The sequence below is a fragment of the Protomyctophum bolini genome, assembly GCF_963924005.1.
Source record: "Protomyctophum bolini genome assembly, chromosome: 11".
In the NCBI taxonomy this organism is placed as follows: Eukaryota; Metazoa; Chordata; class Actinopteri; order Myctophiformes; family Myctophidae; genus Protomyctophum; species Protomyctophum bolini.
In genome coordinates, this window is record NC_137872.1 from 27,079,270 (window position 1) to 27,098,968 (window position 19,699).

Genomic DNA, 19,699 nt, shown 5'->3' on the forward strand with positions numbered 1-19,699 from the left:
CGTAAACTGTGTCACATTGCTCATGTTGTTTGGCATGGATGTGTTGTAGATGAAAACTGTCTGTCCTCCTGGGTAGAAGGCAGAATGATGAGTGCTTTGAGGTCTGGCTTGTCCAGGTTTTGTTCTGTTAAAGGACCACTTCACCACTTTTCAACTTTTCAATCTTCATATAATAGGTCCTCAGTAATAATCTGTCTGTGTCTCGTAGGAGGGCTGTGGGCAGTTCAGAAACCTGTCCACCAGTGACATCATTGATGGGGAATCCAAGCTAATAGAAACTGCAGGCTTTTATAGTCCTGAAAAGTTGCAATGCGAAAAAGGGGTGTTCCCCCACTAAAGTTGGTATTTTGGTTACCTGTCTAAATCCCTAAAACACCTCCGTTACCCATTATATTAAGCATAGGTGTGGTTTGGGAGTTACAATAATCAAACCAAACACCGGTCCACGTGCCATTGTCTTTAAGAGATCCCATATCCGTTGCCCGTTATGCCCAGTTCTATATATTGCTTCATAGCCTTATGGTCTATAGCCCACTGAAGAGTGATGTGTTGCTGCCTTGAAGTCTCACTTGTGCTGCACCGGTGTTGGCAAAACAGACCAAAATACCATTAAGGGATAGAGCAATCTCCTATATTCGTACATTTCGGGCAGCAGCTGAATTGCGGGTTGCGTCGTGGGTAAAGGCGCCGACTTTACTACGGTGTAAGTGTTCAGGTTTTTGAGTGATGCAAGGCTTTACTACTTAGTTCCTAGTGTGTTGCGAGGCATGTGCAGTACTAGGCAGTTGCTACGCCTATGGTAAAGGAAAGGAAAGGTACTATGTTTACCCAGGGTAACTGGACTAAGCTCAAGAACTTGTTTACAGCCAGGCCCTGCTCATATAAACATTTCATGGTAGAGGTTCAATGCCTTGTCCAAGGGCACTTCAGCGGTGGTAATTTTAACGTGCCGGTCCGGGGATACGAACTAGCGACCTTCCGATATCAAGACCACTCCGCAAACCGTTCAGCCACCGCTGCCTAAACCGCTGGTTTAATAGACAGTCAGTATAAGTGTAGCAGGGTGTTGCTAGAAGAAGAAAAAAAGATAACCATGTTCTGCTTTTCTTACCATCTGATATGGTGGTAGACTCGGTAACCAGGCTTTTATTTTCGTTCGCATTCATTATGGAGGCAAACAGCCCACAAGCTGTAGGAGAAATAAAAATTTGGCAAGTTAAAAAAATATATATATATTGTTGATGTTGTTTTAGTGTTTGCATAAAATGAGCAACCAAAAAAGCACATTTGTGCCCCTGCTTGATGCTCTGCTCGATGGAAACTCCAAATGTCACCCACTTCCATGGTTAAACCATGGGGTGTGAACATTTTCACAGGTATTGATTATGTCTATTCCACTCACAGTGCAATTGTTTGGCTTCAGAATACTGTGGTGGAAAAAGTACTCCAATTTACTACTTAAGTAAAAGTATCATTACTGCAATGTAGAAATAGTCAATACAAGTAAAATACCAAAAGTAGAAAGTACGAGTACAATTTTTTTACAAGCTCACAGTCACAACTTGTTGCATCGCAACTCGTTATTAGCTTGTATATTAATTGGCTACTTTCAATTGGCCAAAGTATATACAGTAGGGCGGAAGTGGTTAATGTATGTTTTGTAATAGGCCGCCTAAGGTTAGGGTTAGTTAATACAAATCTGCAAAGTAACTATAGTAACTCAAGTTTTCAAATGATAGTAGAGTAAAAGTAGGTACAATATTTGGATCTAATTTGTAGTGGAGTAGAAGTCAAAATATTTAAACATGAAAGTACCCAAGTAAAGTAAAAAATACTTAACATTTTTTAATGATGTACAATACTTGAGTACATGTAGGCCTACTTTCCAGTTATTTTCAATTTCCACCACTGGTGAGTACTGCAGATAATGACAGAATTATCTTTTTTTAGGTGAACTATTGTCTTGATGCAATCATTCAGCATTCAAGTAGTTATAGTAGTAACTTAACTTGAGTCTAATGTTGGAAAAATGAGAACACTGTAGTCTGCATGCATGATGCATCCCTAATATTATTAGTCCTTCTAAATACTTAGAGAGGCAAAAGTTTATTCATATTACCAGCCATGAGCGTTAGTTATCTCTATACGTATACCACTTCCTCTAGTCTACGCCTACAGAGATCTGTGGTTCACTAGATCCATTCTGTCAATTCAGCAACTCAGTAAGTAAGTAATATAGGGTTGCAGCAAAGAAGAAAAACGCAAAAAACAATATATAATATACAGTAGTCACTTAATTTTCTACATACATTTGGGGACCAATTTAAACTGTATAGTAAAGGTTACTGTATGTTTTAGCATACGGTCCTGTTTTTCATGTTCTATTAACCAACAGTTACTGTAAATCCTCTTTAACCAAAACTAACTTTTGTAAGGCACACAAACTCACCATAGATGACTAGGAACAGCAGCGTCTTCATCCTGGACTGATGTGCAGACAGCTAGAGAACATGTAGTACACTACATGTAGTTCCTGTCACTTATCTGGGTGACACTCTTAAAGCGTGGCTGACTGTGTGAACGAATCAAACTTGCTGCCGTTCTGTGGGCCGTGCAGACTGAGAGCATGCTGTGAGCACAACTCAACCACAACCGCTCAATCCTCCATATCAGCTTTAACCAGTGATGGAAAGTCACTTTCCATCACAAAAATGCTGTACTTTTGGTAACGGTGAGTATATTTCGATGCCAATACTTTTGTAGCCTACAACCGGACAGTATTGATACTTTTACTTAAGTAAAAATGCCAGTACCTTTTCCACCACATTTGTTTCTATAACTCACAACTAAACAAACAAGTACAAAAGAAAATAAATAACAGTTTTTTCTTAAAATAAAAGATTTTTCAGATTCAGCTGACATCATCCTCATCCTCTCAGGGAGGATATAATACGAGAGAGAGAGAGAGAGAGAGAGAGAGAGAGAGAGAGAGAGAGAGAGAGAGAGAGAGAGAGGATATGTCCTAGAACAGAAATTATTAACCACCTGTTATTTACGGTATATGTATAGCATATCTCAGAAATGCTCTGAATGCTTTGTTTCTGCACAAAATCTTCTGACATTTGAGTGGGTGTTAGGTAAAAGACATTTGAGTGGGTGTTAGGTAAAATACATTTGAGTGGGTGTCTTTTGAGTGTGTGTTAGGTAAAAGACATTTGAGTGGGTGTTAGGTAAAAGACATTTGAGTGAGTGTTAGGTAAAAGACATTTGAGTGGGTGTTAGGTAAAATACATTAAGAGTGGGTGTTAGGTAAAAGACATTTGAGTGTGTGTTAGGTAAAAGACATTTGAGTGGGTGCTAGGTAAAAGACATTTGAGTGGGTGTTAGGTAAAAGACATTAAGAGTGGGTGTTAGGTAAAAGACATTTGAGTGGGTGTTAGGTAAAAGACATTTGAGTGGGTGCTAGGTAAAAGACATTTGAGTGGGTGCTAGGTAAAAGACATTAAGAGTGGGTGTTAGGTCAAATACATTTGAGTGGGTGTTAGGTAAAAGACATTTGAGTGGGTGTTAAGTAAAAGCTACTGTGGAATTATGGTTTTTAAAGCTATATACCACAGGAAGAAGTTGAACGGCGGCAGCTCGTCACTAGTAGGCCTACAAATAGGAAACTGGACTTCACACACACACACACACACACACACACACACACACACACAATAACAACAGAGACATGCAGTTAAAAATCACTGAGGTAATTTATTCAGCTTCATTTCTCACATAGTAGCAAAGTGTTGATGTTGGATACATCATGGTTGGATTCAGTTGTGCACTGGGGGTGGGGGGGGGGACAGAGACTATCTACTCTAATGGTCCTTTTTTTTAATAAAACAAAACAATATCCGTCTAGAACATTTTGTAACACCGGGAACATTCTGGAGCATTCTGGTGTAACACAGAGACATTCAGTGTTGATTTCATCGACTAATACTATGACAAAAAATGTTCGTCGACTACCTGTTTTCACTGATAAATTAAATGGAAACTAAGCTACCATGACTAAAACTAAAACTATTGACAATTTCGTCAACAAATTAAAACTAGACTAGAAATGTTAGGAAGGGACTAGTGGACAAGAGATCCAGTATAAGTCATTTTACACATGGTTGCATGCTAAAAATAGCAGATCTACAAGTGAGCTTATAGATCGGCTATTTTCATCAAGTGTAAATCAGTCATTACGACGGCATCAAAGACCGCCAAAATACATTTTAGTCGACTAAATCAACTGTAGATTAAGTCAACTTTAGTCGACTAAAACTAGACTAACACTAAAACATTCCAGGTGACGAAAATGTGACTAAAACTAAATGAAAACTATTCAAGCGACTATGAATAAAACTAAAATCAAAAGTTGCTGTCAAAATCAACACTGGAGACATTCGGGTGTAACACGGGGACATTCTGTCTCCACCACTGTCTCAAGATGGGACAGTTATAACTATAACAATCCATAAATCCATGGTGAGACCACATTATATTATAATAATAACACAATGTGAATGAGGGAAAAGCAACGACCCCTACAGGTATTGAGTTGTGTTGTGATTGTGAAATATTATATTACATATTCTCTCATACACACACACAAACACACACACACACACACACACGCACACACGCACACACACAGAGTGATTGGTCACACATGAAGCCAAGTGCGGTCAAGTAAACTCGCCATTCAGTTCTTGAAACAGAGTGAGGAAAAGTAACTTGTCAAGTCATGATTCAGTTTTAACTGCATAAAAAACCATCCAGTCTGGTTCATGTGTGTGCAGCACGCACGTACACACATGCACACACGCACACACAGCTTCATTCACGCGTTCTGTCTGCATATGGATACACACAGCACAATCCAGAGAGTAACAAAAAGCATGTCATAAATTTGTGATAAGCTGCCACCATGCTCGCGGTTTGCACTTGGAACATTTTGGACGAACTGCATGGATGGCTATCACAGGGTGTGACTGTGAACGTTTAGCCATTTCTGTCATTCGTCGTACAGTTTATTTAAGTTGCATATCGTCTGTCGGGTGGATTCATATTTAAAAACAGCAAAAGTGGCAGATCGACAAGCTCGAGCTTACAGATCCGCTACTCTGATGCTTTTGAGCGACGCTGTAGTATTATCATTCTAGCAGGCCAGGGCATTAAAAAACACAAAAAGTTTAAATATGGACACGAGAGGTTTCTGCCCAACGATATGTAGTTAGTACAGTGTGTGGCTGGTAGACCAACGCTCACATCCGTCTATGTGTCATGATAGTATAGATGTAATTTATATTGAGGCAGTGCTGGTTCTGCTACAGTAACCTGTTACAGTATTGGAGTAGAAACTGTTATACAGTGGCAGTGTTGTTGTTCATATGAAGAGTTTAATTCTAACGTCACATGTCTTCCACTTGGAAGGAACTATTATATACCTCGACTTAAAAAAATTGCTCACAGCACACATTTAAAGCAAATGTCACTTATGTACTGTATGTATAAAGATAGTAAGTCATTTGAGACATCGGAAGCACGATACCAAACTTTGTATAGACTACATCAACCATATTGTAGAAATATTGCATGACAAAGTGTGTGCGTGCGTATGTGTGCGTGTGTTTGCATTTGGTCCAGATGTGGGGTCAAATCACTTTCTGTTCAATCAATTCACAGAGATCTATTTAGCTGGTGTACTGCATATTATTGTGTCAGTATTCAGTGGAAAGACCAAAATCAGTTTGGTTCATCCTCACACAGCACCAATGCAATCCAAATCATGACATTGAGACAGTATGATATCTTGTTTGGGAGTGATGTGCCATATGGACCAACCAACCAACCAGCACCATCCATGTACACTATCTGCAGCTTCACGTCTAACAGGGCTAAAGAACTGTACTGTTATTGGCATAGTCATAGGCTGTTTTTATATCCAATACCTTTGTTACATTAGTGAGGAAAGCTCAACATAAACCAAGCCCTTCTACAAATTCAACAAGGGATTTTCCATTCTTCTGCACTAGGCAGATTCTCCATTCTACAATGATGGAACACCTAAGACATATTACGGTACGTTATATTTTATTTGAACTAATTTACTTGAGATGTACGGACATGTACCTGAAAGCTGTACATTTCCCCTGTCCTTGAGACCTTGACATGAAAAGGTTTGAGAACCACTGTTATAGCAACATATGTTTTCCAGAAAACTGTTTACAGATTTAGAAGACATTTTTAGAATGAGCCTCAGGTCTTAATATAATAGGTTAACACAATAATGTCCCCAGCAGTACGCTGTGGTTCACAAGACCCACAAACAGTCACTTTTCATTGGGGAATTATCATGCCCGAGTTACACCTAGTTGCGTGTGATTGTGCGAAATGTAAATAGCTGATCTACAAGCTAAAAGAAACTTGTAGATCGCCTATTTTCAGTAGATTGGATCAGGCTTAGTTTAGGGCCCATGTGACACTCATACCTGGCTGAATAGATCAGCTAGCTCAGCTGTGGTCTGGAGCAGTGTTTCTCAACCAAAGATCACAGGCGTAGGCGTGGGGCCTTGTCTGTTTTGAGGTAGACAAAAAAAAGTTAACTCACTTTCCTGACAATTTCTAAAAAAAACAAAAAACATCCTCGCTTTCATCCACCGTCACTCATGTGATATAATTAGTCCAACTCCTCATACAGTCATTGCAAAGTACAGTAATAACATGTGTTGTTTAATTGTCTGAGAAACGTGCGTGTGTCCGTGCGTGCATGCCTGCCTGTGTGTGTGTGTGTGTGTGTGTGTGGGGGGGGGGGGTCTCAGCTGTTGGCAGGTGTAAGAAGGCCAAAAGATTGGGAAGCACTGGTCTGGAGACCCAATGAACGATTACTATACTAACAGGAAACTATCTGTGATCTGATCTGGGTCTTTGGGATGGGTGTCGAGAACCACTTGTGAAGAGTAAACATGTCACTTGCACATTCTGTTAACACATTTCGGTGAACAACACTGGAGACATGTGAGTGATGCCCTTTGTGCAGCGTGCTAAGTGTGTTCGTAAAAGGCAGAAGTAAGAAAGATAAACCGACTTGTCGGTTTTGGTGATCAAAAACCACAAAGAGAGCTAATCAAAACAGACAGTTTCACGACTCCGGGTGCGTGTGCGAGTCGTGTTATCACCAAATAATTGCTTTCACTTTGACAAGAGGTGACAAGATGCGCTTTTGTCTGTGTGCACAAACTGAATCTATATAAATTGTAATATATATTCAACTGGACAGAACAACAACAAAACAACCCATTGTGAAGAGAGGAGAGAATAACATAATTAGAAGGCACCTAGTCTCTCGAGCCAGACTGTTGGCTCACACAACTTTAAAAGGCTTTCAGTCTGAAGCAACGAACGGGCCGAAAATGAGACCGGAGTGAAGCGGATGTCTCCTGTACCACCACCTCTGTGTAATATTATATTATTAAAATGAGACCGGAGTGAAGCGGATGTCTACTGTACCACCACCTCTGTGTAATATTATATTATTAAAATGAGACCGGAGTGAAGTCTCCTGTACCACCACCTCTGTGTAATATTTGCAGTTGCGCAAATGTGTCCTAATGTAAATCAAATTAGTCGAAGCCTATACAGCTCGCTGCTTAGTAGAAAAGAAATTTCAAAAATATATTTTTAAAGTTTTGTTTGGCCTCAGGTCTTCTTAATGGGTTAAAATTTGTTTTAAAAAATATTTTAGTGAACACAAAATGACGGACAGGTGACAGCTCCCGCCATCTGCCTTCAGGGAGACCAGATGATTATAGTTACAGACTCTTAGTGTAGCATTTAAAGATTATGAAATGGTGGTCTGGCTTGAGAGACTAGAAGGCACCTAAACCATGGAGGTGAGCTACCTGATGGACTTCCTTGTAACAAGTGAATGAAATGTATACATACTGTATTGTACTGTGCATTTGGGCCATGGCCTTGTTTTTCCCCATATATACAATATATTTCACGTTCTCATATACTTTACATGTTTTGTTTATTTCATAATTTCTTTTTTCTTCTTTTTTTTAAATTGGAAACGAAACCTTTGAGTAAAAGTAGAGGAATGTTGTTTCCGACAACGAAGCTGTCCGTCATTCCTCTTCTAGACAACATCCATTCACTGACTGTATGAGGCCTGCTTTATGATTGGCTGCGTGCAGGAACACAAAACATAGCGGATCTACAAGCCCAACATTCTAGTGGTCTTGTAGATCATCTATTTTTCCGCGTATCACCGCGGCCGGCACGCGACCAAGTATAACAGGGCTTTAACTATGTACAATTCTGTATGCGCAGAAACTGTTCCACTGAAAACGCCCCGTGCAGGGGGGCCTTCCAGCTCTCCGTCTCAACTCCGTCCAACTGACCAGTACAACCAGTCCTCCAGGTCGCAATGGGAGCACTCAACCAACCCAGTGCAGCGCTCGGTCCACCTCAAACAGGACTGTGGCCATTTGGGTTCTGGAGTTTATCAGCAAGGTGGGAAACCGCCACTTTTCCCCCCACTATCCACACACACACACACACACACACACACCTCATGGATTTACCAGCCACTTGTTTGATATGTGACCATCTTTAACGGTGATCTTGTACCGTAACCGTGAAGGGATCTCCACATTGTAGACGGTAAAAAGTTTGAACACACTTTATGGACTAAACTGGGGTCTGGAAAATGATCCACCCGGGTTCAGAACACTCCCAGAGAATCGTCACTTTCCTCGGGCTTCTAGTCAGGTGCTGTATATGAGGTTGAGATCATGACACGTCCAGCGCACGTTCCGGCTGTCAGAATAAACGCCAACAAGAGAATCAGTCGACTGTGGAATTGTTCCAGTGTCACAGTTCCAACGTGTATAGCATCAGCAGTATTTTGAAGTAGGGTTGACATTAACCCTTTCCGGAGGTGCAAGTCCCTGGTTCTCCCTGACTGGGAGCCCGCTCCGGATTCTGGTCCAGTTTTTATTTCATTTTTTTTCCAGTGCCACGTGTCTTCCAGACTGCAGGTCGTATGGGGGACAACTTATTGGTTCTCGTTCAGTTCAGCCCAGGGCTGCGTCTGGGCTGGTGCTCTGGAGCAGGTTACATGTGTTTGGGCGTGCGTGCGTGCGTGTATGTGTGTGTGTGTGTGCGTGTGCATGTATGTGTGTGGTTGTGTGTGTGTGTTTCAGGTGGATGATGACGGGGTGGTGGAAGGAGAGGGCGAGCAGGGCACCGAGCTGGGGCTGGGCGAGGAGGAAACGGGTCCGGGCGACGGGCTGGAGTGGCGGTTTCCGGACTTGGTTTTTTCGCGTTCTCCTCTCACTCCCTCCTCCTTTTTTCCTGCTCCCTCCCCTCCTCCCCCTCCTCCTCCTCCCCCTCCTCCTCCCCCTTCCCCCTTCCCAGCTTTCCCGCCCTTCCCCCCGCCAGCCCCCTGCCCTTCCAGGCCCTCCGAGTTCTCCAGCATCTCCTGGATGAGAGGAGGCATGGAGCCTGGGATCTCCATCTTCAGCGTGATCACCCGCTCCGCTCCTGGACCAACGACGGAACCAATGGAGAGGGAAAAGAAAGTTATTAAACATAAATGTGACTGTGTGTACTGTCAATATGTTTGCGTGCGTGCATGCGTGCGTGCACGTTATAACCCCATTGGCTACAACAGTAAAACGCTGTCAGCGCGGCAAAACTTGTTCACGGAAGTGAAGACGCAGAGAAATTATTGAAATCGCCATGCATATCTCACCCTTCACACTGATGCTTCTGAGGTCGGTAATCTTCATCAGCATCTTAGGAAACATGCTGGGTTTGTCAGGCCTCCGCCTTCTCACGTAGATCTGCACAGATACATATTATTAGCTGTTAGAACATTGAACATGGCCTGGGCCGTGGCTCAGCGTTCCAGGCACCTTGGCTGGTAATCCAGTCTGGCAGTGTGCCGCGGGTTCGACTCCCGATCCCGACGGTCTTTACTGCATGTCTCTCCCCCATCTCTCTCCCCATTTCCTGTCAGCCTACTGTTTGTCCCTCCATAAAATATATAAAATAAAGGCGAAAGCCACAAAAAAAACATTAAAAAAAAGAACATTGAACAAGTGCTCTTCAGTGTAACATAGAAGCAAAAGAATAAATAATAATAAAATAAAGTTCTACTCGAGTGTGGAAACGTGTCAACAGAGGGTCATCCTCTGTTGCCTTGCTGAAAGAAATAGATTGCATTTTTCACCTGAAGACGGAGGAGTGCCTAAGTTACTGTTTTCCCTATACAGTCTGACTCACCAAAAGCAGAACATCAATATTTGTTTGCTTCTATCAACATCTTCTTTAGAGATTTAGTCTATCGATCCCTTTTTCTAATAATCAGATAATCGATATGTATAAAATTGCTAATTTGGAATGTAATCATGCCAAAGAGTTGATAACACAAGAGCAAAAACATGTAACTTCAGGGATCGATTCACAACAATAATTCTGTTTTCTATCGATTCACAACAATAATTCTGTTTTCTAGACTAATACAAACATTTTTCACATTTTTACGATTCGACAAAAAAACTCTGTCCGACCTTCAGGGCTTCCAACAACGGCTCCTGCAGAACGTCCACCTTGTCTGACTCCTCCAGGTCCTGACGGTCTGCACACACACACACACACACACACACACACACACACACACACACACACACACACACACACACACACTTTAGTATTATGAAAAACAACGTCATGGCATTCAACATCGTGCTAGAAGTAGCATAGCATCTCAGTGTAGAAATGACCAGGTCTGTTCTCACACACCGCCATATTGTGATCGTGCTTAATTGACAGTTTGAAACCAAGTTACTGAGAATAAGAACTTAGGGAGTTTATGCATGAACATAGTTCACCTGTATGTGCAATTTCCTAAAGATAACCTGATGAAGGATCGTATTATTTTTCAGGGAACTAGAGCGGTGCCCGTTGGGGCCTCTACAGCGGTGTCCGTTGGAACGATGCAAGTTGGAAATGCATGGCCCACCCAGATATTATGTCTGTGTCCCTTTTATGCCCATAGGCCAGCTCCATATATGTACAGGGCAGGGCTTAAAGCCAAAAACAATCCCAACTGAAAAAGTTTTTTTGCAAATCTGCACTGATCTCATTAAATGACCCCAATGAGATCCTCAGGACTGAGAACTTTAAGCCCTGCGTGCGCACACACACACACACACACACACACACACACACACACACTTGGTGCATTTATAGTTAGATTGGACAGCTGGTAAAATCCCAATTCCTTTTTTTTATGACATTGCCAATTTGCCAGCCAGGTTGCAGTACCTCCACAGAGCAGGCAGATGGCGCTGAGCAGTCCCGTCTCGGCGTCGTCCATCTCCAGAGGCAGCAGCTGGTTGGCGAAGGAGAACACCAGGTCTGTGAGCGGGCCGAAGCCTGCGTTGTGCATCTGGGTCCGGTTCAGGGTCAGGCCGTCCGAGAAGGTCATGGTGTCCTGGTCCGGGGTGTAGCGGGTACAGATCCGCAGGATCTGGGATGGGGACGACAAGGGACACAGTAGAATCACTGTTGGGAAAACAAGCAACCGTAACCCATTTAGACCGGAGGACGATTCTACAAAAATGTCTTCTAAATACTCAAAGTTTTCTGAAACCTATATGTTTCTATGTCAGTGGTTCTCAAACATTTTCATGTCAAGGACCCCAGAAATCTTATGAAATTGGCTGCAGACCCCCATCTGAAAATATGTTGTTCCAGGGATCCCCCCCAGAAGCAAAGATTTGAGTTAAAAATAATAATTTGGGGACACCCCAAAAATAATTTCGAGGCCCCCCCAAGGGGTCGCGACCCCCAGGTTGAGAACCCCTGCACTAGGACACGTTAGGCACTTATGGATGGCTTGGGTTAAGTGTTAAATTACACACATACTGTACACATCACATCACACAACACAATGGAAAAATAAATAAATAAAATAAATTCAGAAACAAGCCCAATAACCTGCAACCCACAAATAAAAAGCAACTTAAAAAAAAAAAAAAAAAAAAAAAAAAACAAGCCCAAAGGCGCTCATAATAAGCAGACATGGCAACACTGAATAGAATACATGTTCCATGTAGAGGAGGAACCCTTTTAAATAAGTAAACAGAACCAAACAATCATAACGTAAACATTGTCATTCTTTACAACAGGACCATAATGGCAAGGGACATAACGGATACAGATCAGTAATCATGCGTGCATAAGTAACTATGTATATACAGTATACTTTATGTGTTGTATAACCCAAGTCATCTATTATTGACCCATGTCAGGCAGAGATGCACATATAGTGTGTGTGCACGTGGCTGTGATCAATAAAATATGACTTATATCCCTTATATTTCACTTAAAAACATGTTTGGGGTCATTTCGATGTCTTCTACACAGGCGCTTGTGAGCACCCACCAGACCCACCAGTTTTTAAGTTGCTTTACTGTAGATTCGATTTTTTGATATTTAGGCAATTTTTTTATCAGACACACCCCACCTTCCTTCCTATACAAACCCACTGTACCTTAAAAGTTAAAACAACATTTTCAACGATTCATTGAAAACACACGTCCTTGGTTCTGGTGGCGTATATTGTCCTTCAATCTAATACATCAGAGGGTGTTTTTATCGATTACTTTTTTAAGCATGTGTGCGTGTAGGTGTAAAGTAAACCCTTACCAGGGTGTACTGTCGAGGCAGGCTGCTTTGAGCAGGGTAATCTGGTGTGTGTGTGTGTGTGCGCGCGCGGCCGCTCGCGCGTGCGTGTGTGTGTGTAAACCACTCACAAGTATGTCGAGGCAGGCTTCTTTGAGCAGGGTGATCTGGTGTGTGTGTGTGTGTGTGTGTAAACCACTCACCAGGATGTCTAGGCAGGCTGCTTTGAGCAGGGTGATCTGGTCGGCGATGCTCAGTGTGGTGAAGCCGGGCAGCTGCTTGGCGAACTCCACCGTCTTGATGATGCACTTGGTGGACAGCTCGCTGAACTTGTCCCACAGGCTGTGGTCCAGAGCCACGCGGTGCTCCGAGCTGTTGTTCTGCAACCACAGGACAGAGAAGACCATATGTTATTCTTTAGACCTGTACACGCTGGATGCACCAGGACCATTCAAACCCCTATAGTCTCTCCACTGTGGTGGGGTAGGAAGTTCCTACCACGCAGCAGGGGTAGTTCCTACTATGGAACACGTACAGTATAGTGGAGTTTGAGAGACAGACAGTTTTCCTAGTCCTCTCAAGAGAAATCGTTATCTTATGGAATCAATTGGCGTAACAACTAATTTAACTAAAATACTTAAAATGACTAGGAATTCTCATATAGTAAATACAAACTGCATCCATGCATGTGCATGGATGTGTGTATGTGTGTGTGTGTGTGTGTGTGTGTGTGTGTGTGTGTGTGTGTGTGTGTGTGTGTGTGTGTGTGTGTGTGTGTGTGCGTGCGTGCATGTGTGCGTGCGTGCGGTTGTGTACCGTTGTGTATTTGCCCAGCTGGCAGAGCGAGGGGAAGGTGTCCTGGTGTGCCCGTCTGACTCTCTCTATCATGCCCTCTTCATCGGCCGACAGGACGTAGCTCTCCACCACCTCCACCCTCCGCTCCTCCTTCTTCTTCTTGGCTCGGTCGTTCCGTACGGCTGAGGGCGGACAGAGGAACACATGCAGAAACCTCTTATCTCCATATTCTGACTTTTAGTGTTTGTTTGTTTGTTTTTCCTCATACATTGTCCTACTTGATCATGCTACGTTTGATGTTTTTGAATTTTAATCCTGAAAAGTAACAGTTTTTGGACAGTTTCCACCCCGCAGAGATGATATATGAATCAAACTTCTTTTGTATTAATCAAGTAATCGGTGTGTTGTTTTTACATATTGCATATTGTTTTTAAATATTGAAATATATTTTTTGATATTTTATTAAGCCCTACTTTGACCTTTTTACTAAAGTAGCTATTCTTTGGAAAATCGCTAGTGTGGGTGTAGCTAGTGACCACCAGTAGAGGGAGACAAATATCAATAGTTTAAAATCAGGGGAGTAACAGAGGATGATCAGAAAGTGAGAAAGTGCTTTGAAGTGAGATCTGAGGACTGATGGCATGTGAACACACACAGAAACACACACACACACACACACACACACACACACGGACAAACACAAAGGCGCGCACGCACAAACACACACACACACACACACACACACACACACACACACACACACACACACACAAATACTCACATTCTTTGGACATGCCGACGTCAAGACATTTCTGCAGCCGACACGACTGGCACCTGTTCCTGGTCACCTTGTTGATGACACAGCCCTTCTCCCTGTGACACGTATACACCATGTTCTTCTGGATGCTACGGCGAAAGAACCCCTGAGAGAGAGAGAGAGAGAGAGAGAGAGAGTCATAAAAATTACTGCCATGAATTCTTTCATTTGTGTTTGTGCCATTAAACATTATCGTCGCTGTCGGGAGCCTCTTATCTCCACATTTTAACTTCACCAGTTTAGGTCACGCAAAACTATCAACAGCAGCACATCACTCAACAAATAATCACCATCATCATAATGGACTAATGAACATCGCTGTCTCCATATTCTAATCTTTTCAGTTTTTTAACGTCCTACTTGATCATACTACAGCATCACACAAAAGTATCAAAAGTAGCAGTTCTGCAAGCTCAACGCGTTTGGTACTTGTAGTTAACCGTTAACCGTTTTGGACATATGAGGTTTCCACCCGACAGAGACGACGTGCAGTAAATAGCCTTTGTAAACACAAATTGCACAAGGCAGATAAGACAATCACTTTAAATATACAATGATATAAAAGACAACAATGGCCAAAATAAACATACACATACAACATACAACATAAATAATGTACTATGGCCAAAACGGGCCATAAGACAACAAGCTATACATGTGGTATTTTGGGTAAAAAGTTTGAATTTAAAGTGTTCTGACATTTCTCGAACTGTTTAAACCCCAGCATCCGTATTGTGGGGAAAGTGTTAGCAGAAAATAGCAGATCGACAAGCTCACAATGCTTCACGATGTGACGTCCTGTGAGCTGCTATTAAAAGGCTTTCCCCCAATACTACAAAACAGAAAACACACTAGCATAATATAGCCCTGACAGACACCCAATTCAACCATATATGGGGGTTCAAGCAGTTCATGTATTTGCCCTATTTGTTCCAAAATAGTGACACTAGGTTGAAAGTGGGTCGAAAGAGCATAGACAACGACGTGGAAACAACGAGGGAAAATGAAATTAATGGAAACGATTATAGCGATTATGCAAAACATATTTGCAATTAGCTCAAATAATTGGGATCAGGCGATTATGTAATAACTGTGACAGAGAGAGAGAGAGAGAGAGAGAGAGAGACATAGGAGACAGAGACGGGGGGGTAGCAGGAAAGTAATGAATTGGGTTGTGACATTGTTACAGTGTGACTCTTGTACACCATGTTCGTTTGCACCAGAAACCATATTTTAACTTTTTGTTTTTTTCCCGTAAATTAGCGCACCCTACTTGACTACAGCGCCACAGAAAAGCATCAAAAAGTAATATTACATTTTCTATTGTGGACGGGAATCCCTTTGTGTTTTAAGCATCATGTTATACTTTAGCTATTGAAAAATAGCAGATCTACAAATCCCTATTTTTGAAAAATCGTGAAAATGTGGCGCAAATCTTTGAATCTATATTCTTTCAGAGCGAAAATGTTTAACTCAAATCTTTGCATCTGGGAGGTCCCTGAAACAACATATATCAGATATGGGTCCACGGCCAAATACAGAAAATTCTGGGGGTCCTCAACCAAAAGGTTGAGGACCACTGATATAGAAAAATAGGTTTTTCAGAAAACGTTTAGGATTTAGAAGACATTTTCTTTAGAATCTACCTCAGGTCTAAATGGGTTAAGGGTGGAGGGGGCTGTGTTTGGGGAAACATAACATTTCAAAGAGTTATGAATCCCTGACGTTTCTGAATGTTATCTGGTTTGGTGGGTGTGTAACAGTCCTGACTCATACATCCTCTTTAACGGTTACCAGGAGATGTGTGGCATTTCTTCTAGTGACATCCCCTCACACGGATGACAACCTCTGTTTAGGAATAACATCAGAACCAATTCGTTGCCGTTGGGCAGAAACCTCTTATCTCCATAACTTTAACTTTGTTTTTCTTCATAAATGAATACCCTACTAACTACCTACTTAGTGCCCTACTTGCATCATACTACAGCATCACAGAACGTGTGATGCTGAACGTGTCGGTCAGCTACTTTTGCCATTTCTGAACATGAATCCGGGCTGAAAAGTAACAGTTTTGGACAGACATATGAGGTTTCCACCCGACAGAGGCGAAAAGTGTCATAATCGCCACAAATGTCACTGGGGCAGACATTCTTTCCCATTGTCATCGCTAGACTTGCATCTCTTGCCAACGGGAGAGCACAGACGGACAGAAGTTCTTGTTTATTGGTGGTCATAGAGACAGTGATAAACATGATGGGATAGTGTGGATACGGTAACTCACTGAGAGACAGAGCATGTACACCAATGAGGAGCTTTATTACTAGAAGTAGAACACAATAACACATGACTTAATTACCCATTATGAATATGAAAACAGATTCACACACCACTCTCCACCACAGCATACAAACGTCAATTGAGCAATATAACTCATATGACAGGTTGCAGTTAGGACTGGGCAATATAACATATTGTTATTATATCAATATCGTGATATGAGACCAAATACCGTCTGGGATTTTGCATATGATAATGTCTTGAATGACAAAAAATATATATTTTCCTTGTTTTAATACATCAGCAAAGATCTACGAGCTCACAATGCATATGTAGACAGGTTATTATTTCCTATGCCCTAGTTGTGCTATATTTTGATTTGCGTAGGACTGAGCAATAGCCCTTAGTGATATAATCAGGATTCGAGATTTTATTCCCACAACAATGATTGATTGCTAGGACTTTGTTTTCGTACATACTCACAAGACAGATAACATTAGCAAAACAAAGCCAGTGCATGTCATCCTTCTACGTGCAAAACTACGCGCAGCGAGTCAGCGACTTCATATAAAGTCAAAGGTGCGCACTGTGCAGGAGGCAAAGATTCATCAAGATTTGTGGAAAAGCGAGTCAAAGCAAAAAAGGCATGTTTCAGATGAGCTGAAAGGCTTGTCAAGTCAGGTTACAGATGGGTTCCGACAATATAGCAATAGATGGTTAGAGTCCCATTTTGAACATCTCTAAAGGTTTTGACATCTTTTTCTGAACATGGCCAAAATAGGGACCAGAGGTAAAGCGAATAGCGAACTTGAAGTTTGCCAATTTCATCTTTCCGCGGCCGTTGTCTTTTATTAGAAAATAAAATGAGGCCCGGACGGTTAGCTCAACCGTCTGGGCACCTAGGCTGTGGAGCGGGTTCTACTCCCGAGCCCGACAGCCTTTGCCACATGTCACTCCCCATCTCTCTTTGCCCCTTTCCTGTCTGACTACTGTTCACTATCAATAAAGGCATTATAAAAGCCCCAAAACAAATCTTTAAAAGATAATAATAATAATTAAAATAAATGACACATGCACTGCTTCACTCCTTCATAGCGGCCATGTCTTTCCGGCACCCCAGAGCTCCTATTTTGAAGGAATCCTGGCACCGATTGTGTTAAAAAAAACGTACAAACAGATTAAATAAAAAAACAATAATGAAGCTTGCACACTAATCTCTAAAGAGTTTTGCAGTAATAATCCACTGACCTGATTTGGTAATAATATTCCTTCTTCTGCGGGTGTCAGTTTTCACCAGGTCATATTATACCTCTACTCTCAAAGCAATTACGGCTGACTTTAAATCATTATCATGATTATTTCACACCAGATCTACAACCTCACAATGTGTCACGCGTAGTGAGCTTGTAAATCAGCAACTAACATTGTGTGTGATTGGAGCTACCTACTTCATAAAGGGACAACAGACAACTCAATATATACAGTCCAATTACAAATACCAGGCCGATATGACCTTTGTGTATAGAAAACTAGTCCTATACAGCCAACAACAACAAGCTCTTGCACACACATTGACAAATGTCCACTGACACAGAATGCAGCACACACACATACACACACACACACATACACACATACACAATCGACATATTCACACACAAAAACATGAACATAGTCGCACACACGCAATTTGTTTACGCATGCACGTCCCTGCATTGACATCATCAGCGTGTGTGCGAGTGATCATGTGTCTGTGTGTGTGTGTGTGTGTGTGTGTGCATCGATCTGTGTGTTTGTGTGTGTGTGCGTGCGTGCGTGCGTGCGTGCGTGCGTGCATGTTGTGTGTGCATTCATGCGTGTAAATGCAAATGCGTGAGAGCAGTGTGTGTGCAGGATTATGTGAACTGCAAAGAGGCTTACAAAGCCTAGGGGAAGTGTAAAGGTTGTGACCTGCTGGTCACTCCATCTCTCTGCTGTTTCTCATGGAATGTTTCTCTCTCTACTGTTCGCTCTATTCTGTTTCTCATGGAATGTTTCTCTCTCTACTGTTCACTCTATTGTTTCTCATGGAATGTTTCTCTCTCTACTGTTCACTCTGTTGTTTCTCATGGAATGTTTCTCTGTACTGTTCACTCTATTGTTTCTCATGGAATGTTTCTCTCTCTACTGTTCGCTCTATTCTGTTTCTCATGGAATGTTTCTCTACTGTTCACTCTAATGTTTCTCATGGAATGTTTCTCTGTACTGTTCACTCTATTGTTTCTCATGGAATGTTTCTCTAGTGTTCACTCTATTGTTTCTCATGGAATGTTTCTCTCTACTGTTCACTCTATTGTTTCTGATGTAATGTTTCTCTCTCTACTGTTCACTCTATTGTTTCTCATGGAATGTTTCTCTCTCTACTGTTTCTCATGGAATGTTCTGCGCAATTTCATCGCATAAAATCAGGTAAATACCTGCATAGTTCATTTCAAAATCAAGGATTTTAGGCCGCATAATCAAGGATTATGAACGGCATAATCAAGGATTATAAACGGCATAATCAAGGATTTTTGCCCGCATTTTTTCTGGAGGGTCTACATTACACACAATACAGAAGATAATCATGTCAATTTCGCTTGAAGTGACATTTTCGGCATGCACGCGCACACACACACACACACACACACACACACACACACACACACACACACACACACACACACACACACACGGATGATCATTACATCATCCATTCATTGTCATTCATTGTCATTGTCAATTTGTGTAGGACAAAAATAACCGATTTGCGCGTCCACATATGATGTAAATTCTCCATTCATTGGCAATTTGTGTAATATGAAAATCTACACTATAGCTGAATAAAAAACAGCAAAAGTAGCAGATCTACAAGCTCGAAACGTGTCATTTTGTGACGGATTTCTAGCTTAAGGATCTTCCACTTTTGATGCTTTTGTGTGACACTGTATTAAAATCAAGTAGGACATTAATTTACTAAAACAAAGTGAACATTTTCTTGGTGTTGCATATGTTGACGTTGACATTTAATAATGTCCCTCAGAAAAAAATCACATC

General features: G+C 41.8%; 1 protein-coding gene across 2 annotated transcripts in view; it reads right to left on the reverse strand.

The window, feature by feature from the left end:
- Positions 1-3,789: 3,789 nt before the first annotated feature.
- Positions 3,790-19,699, reverse strand: part of LOC308324105 (retinoic acid receptor alpha-B-like) — a 38,833-nt gene continuing 22,923 nt past the window's right edge. Inside the window, exons 3-10 of one of the 2 annotated variants that reach the window (XR_013964880.1) lie at positions 14,312-14,453; positions 13,552-13,712; positions 12,939-13,115; positions 11,374-11,578; positions 10,617-10,684; positions 9,797-9,887; positions 7,552-9,585; positions 3,790-7,487 (exon numbers count right to left, since the gene is read on the reverse strand). Coding sequence is in view for 1 of the 2 variants with exons in the window: in XM_080776027.1 (XP_080632153.1) it covers positions 9,242-9,585; positions 9,797-9,887; positions 10,617-10,684; positions 11,374-11,578; positions 12,939-13,115; positions 13,552-13,712; positions 14,312-14,453 (1,188 nt within the window). In the remaining variant the exon portion in view is untranslated. Of the gene's footprint in view, positions 9,586-9,796; positions 9,888-10,616; positions 10,685-11,373; positions 11,579-12,938; positions 13,116-13,551; positions 13,713-14,311; positions 14,454-19,699 lie in introns of both variants that reach the window. The other variant, XM_080776027.1, reaches the window with a different exon arrangement.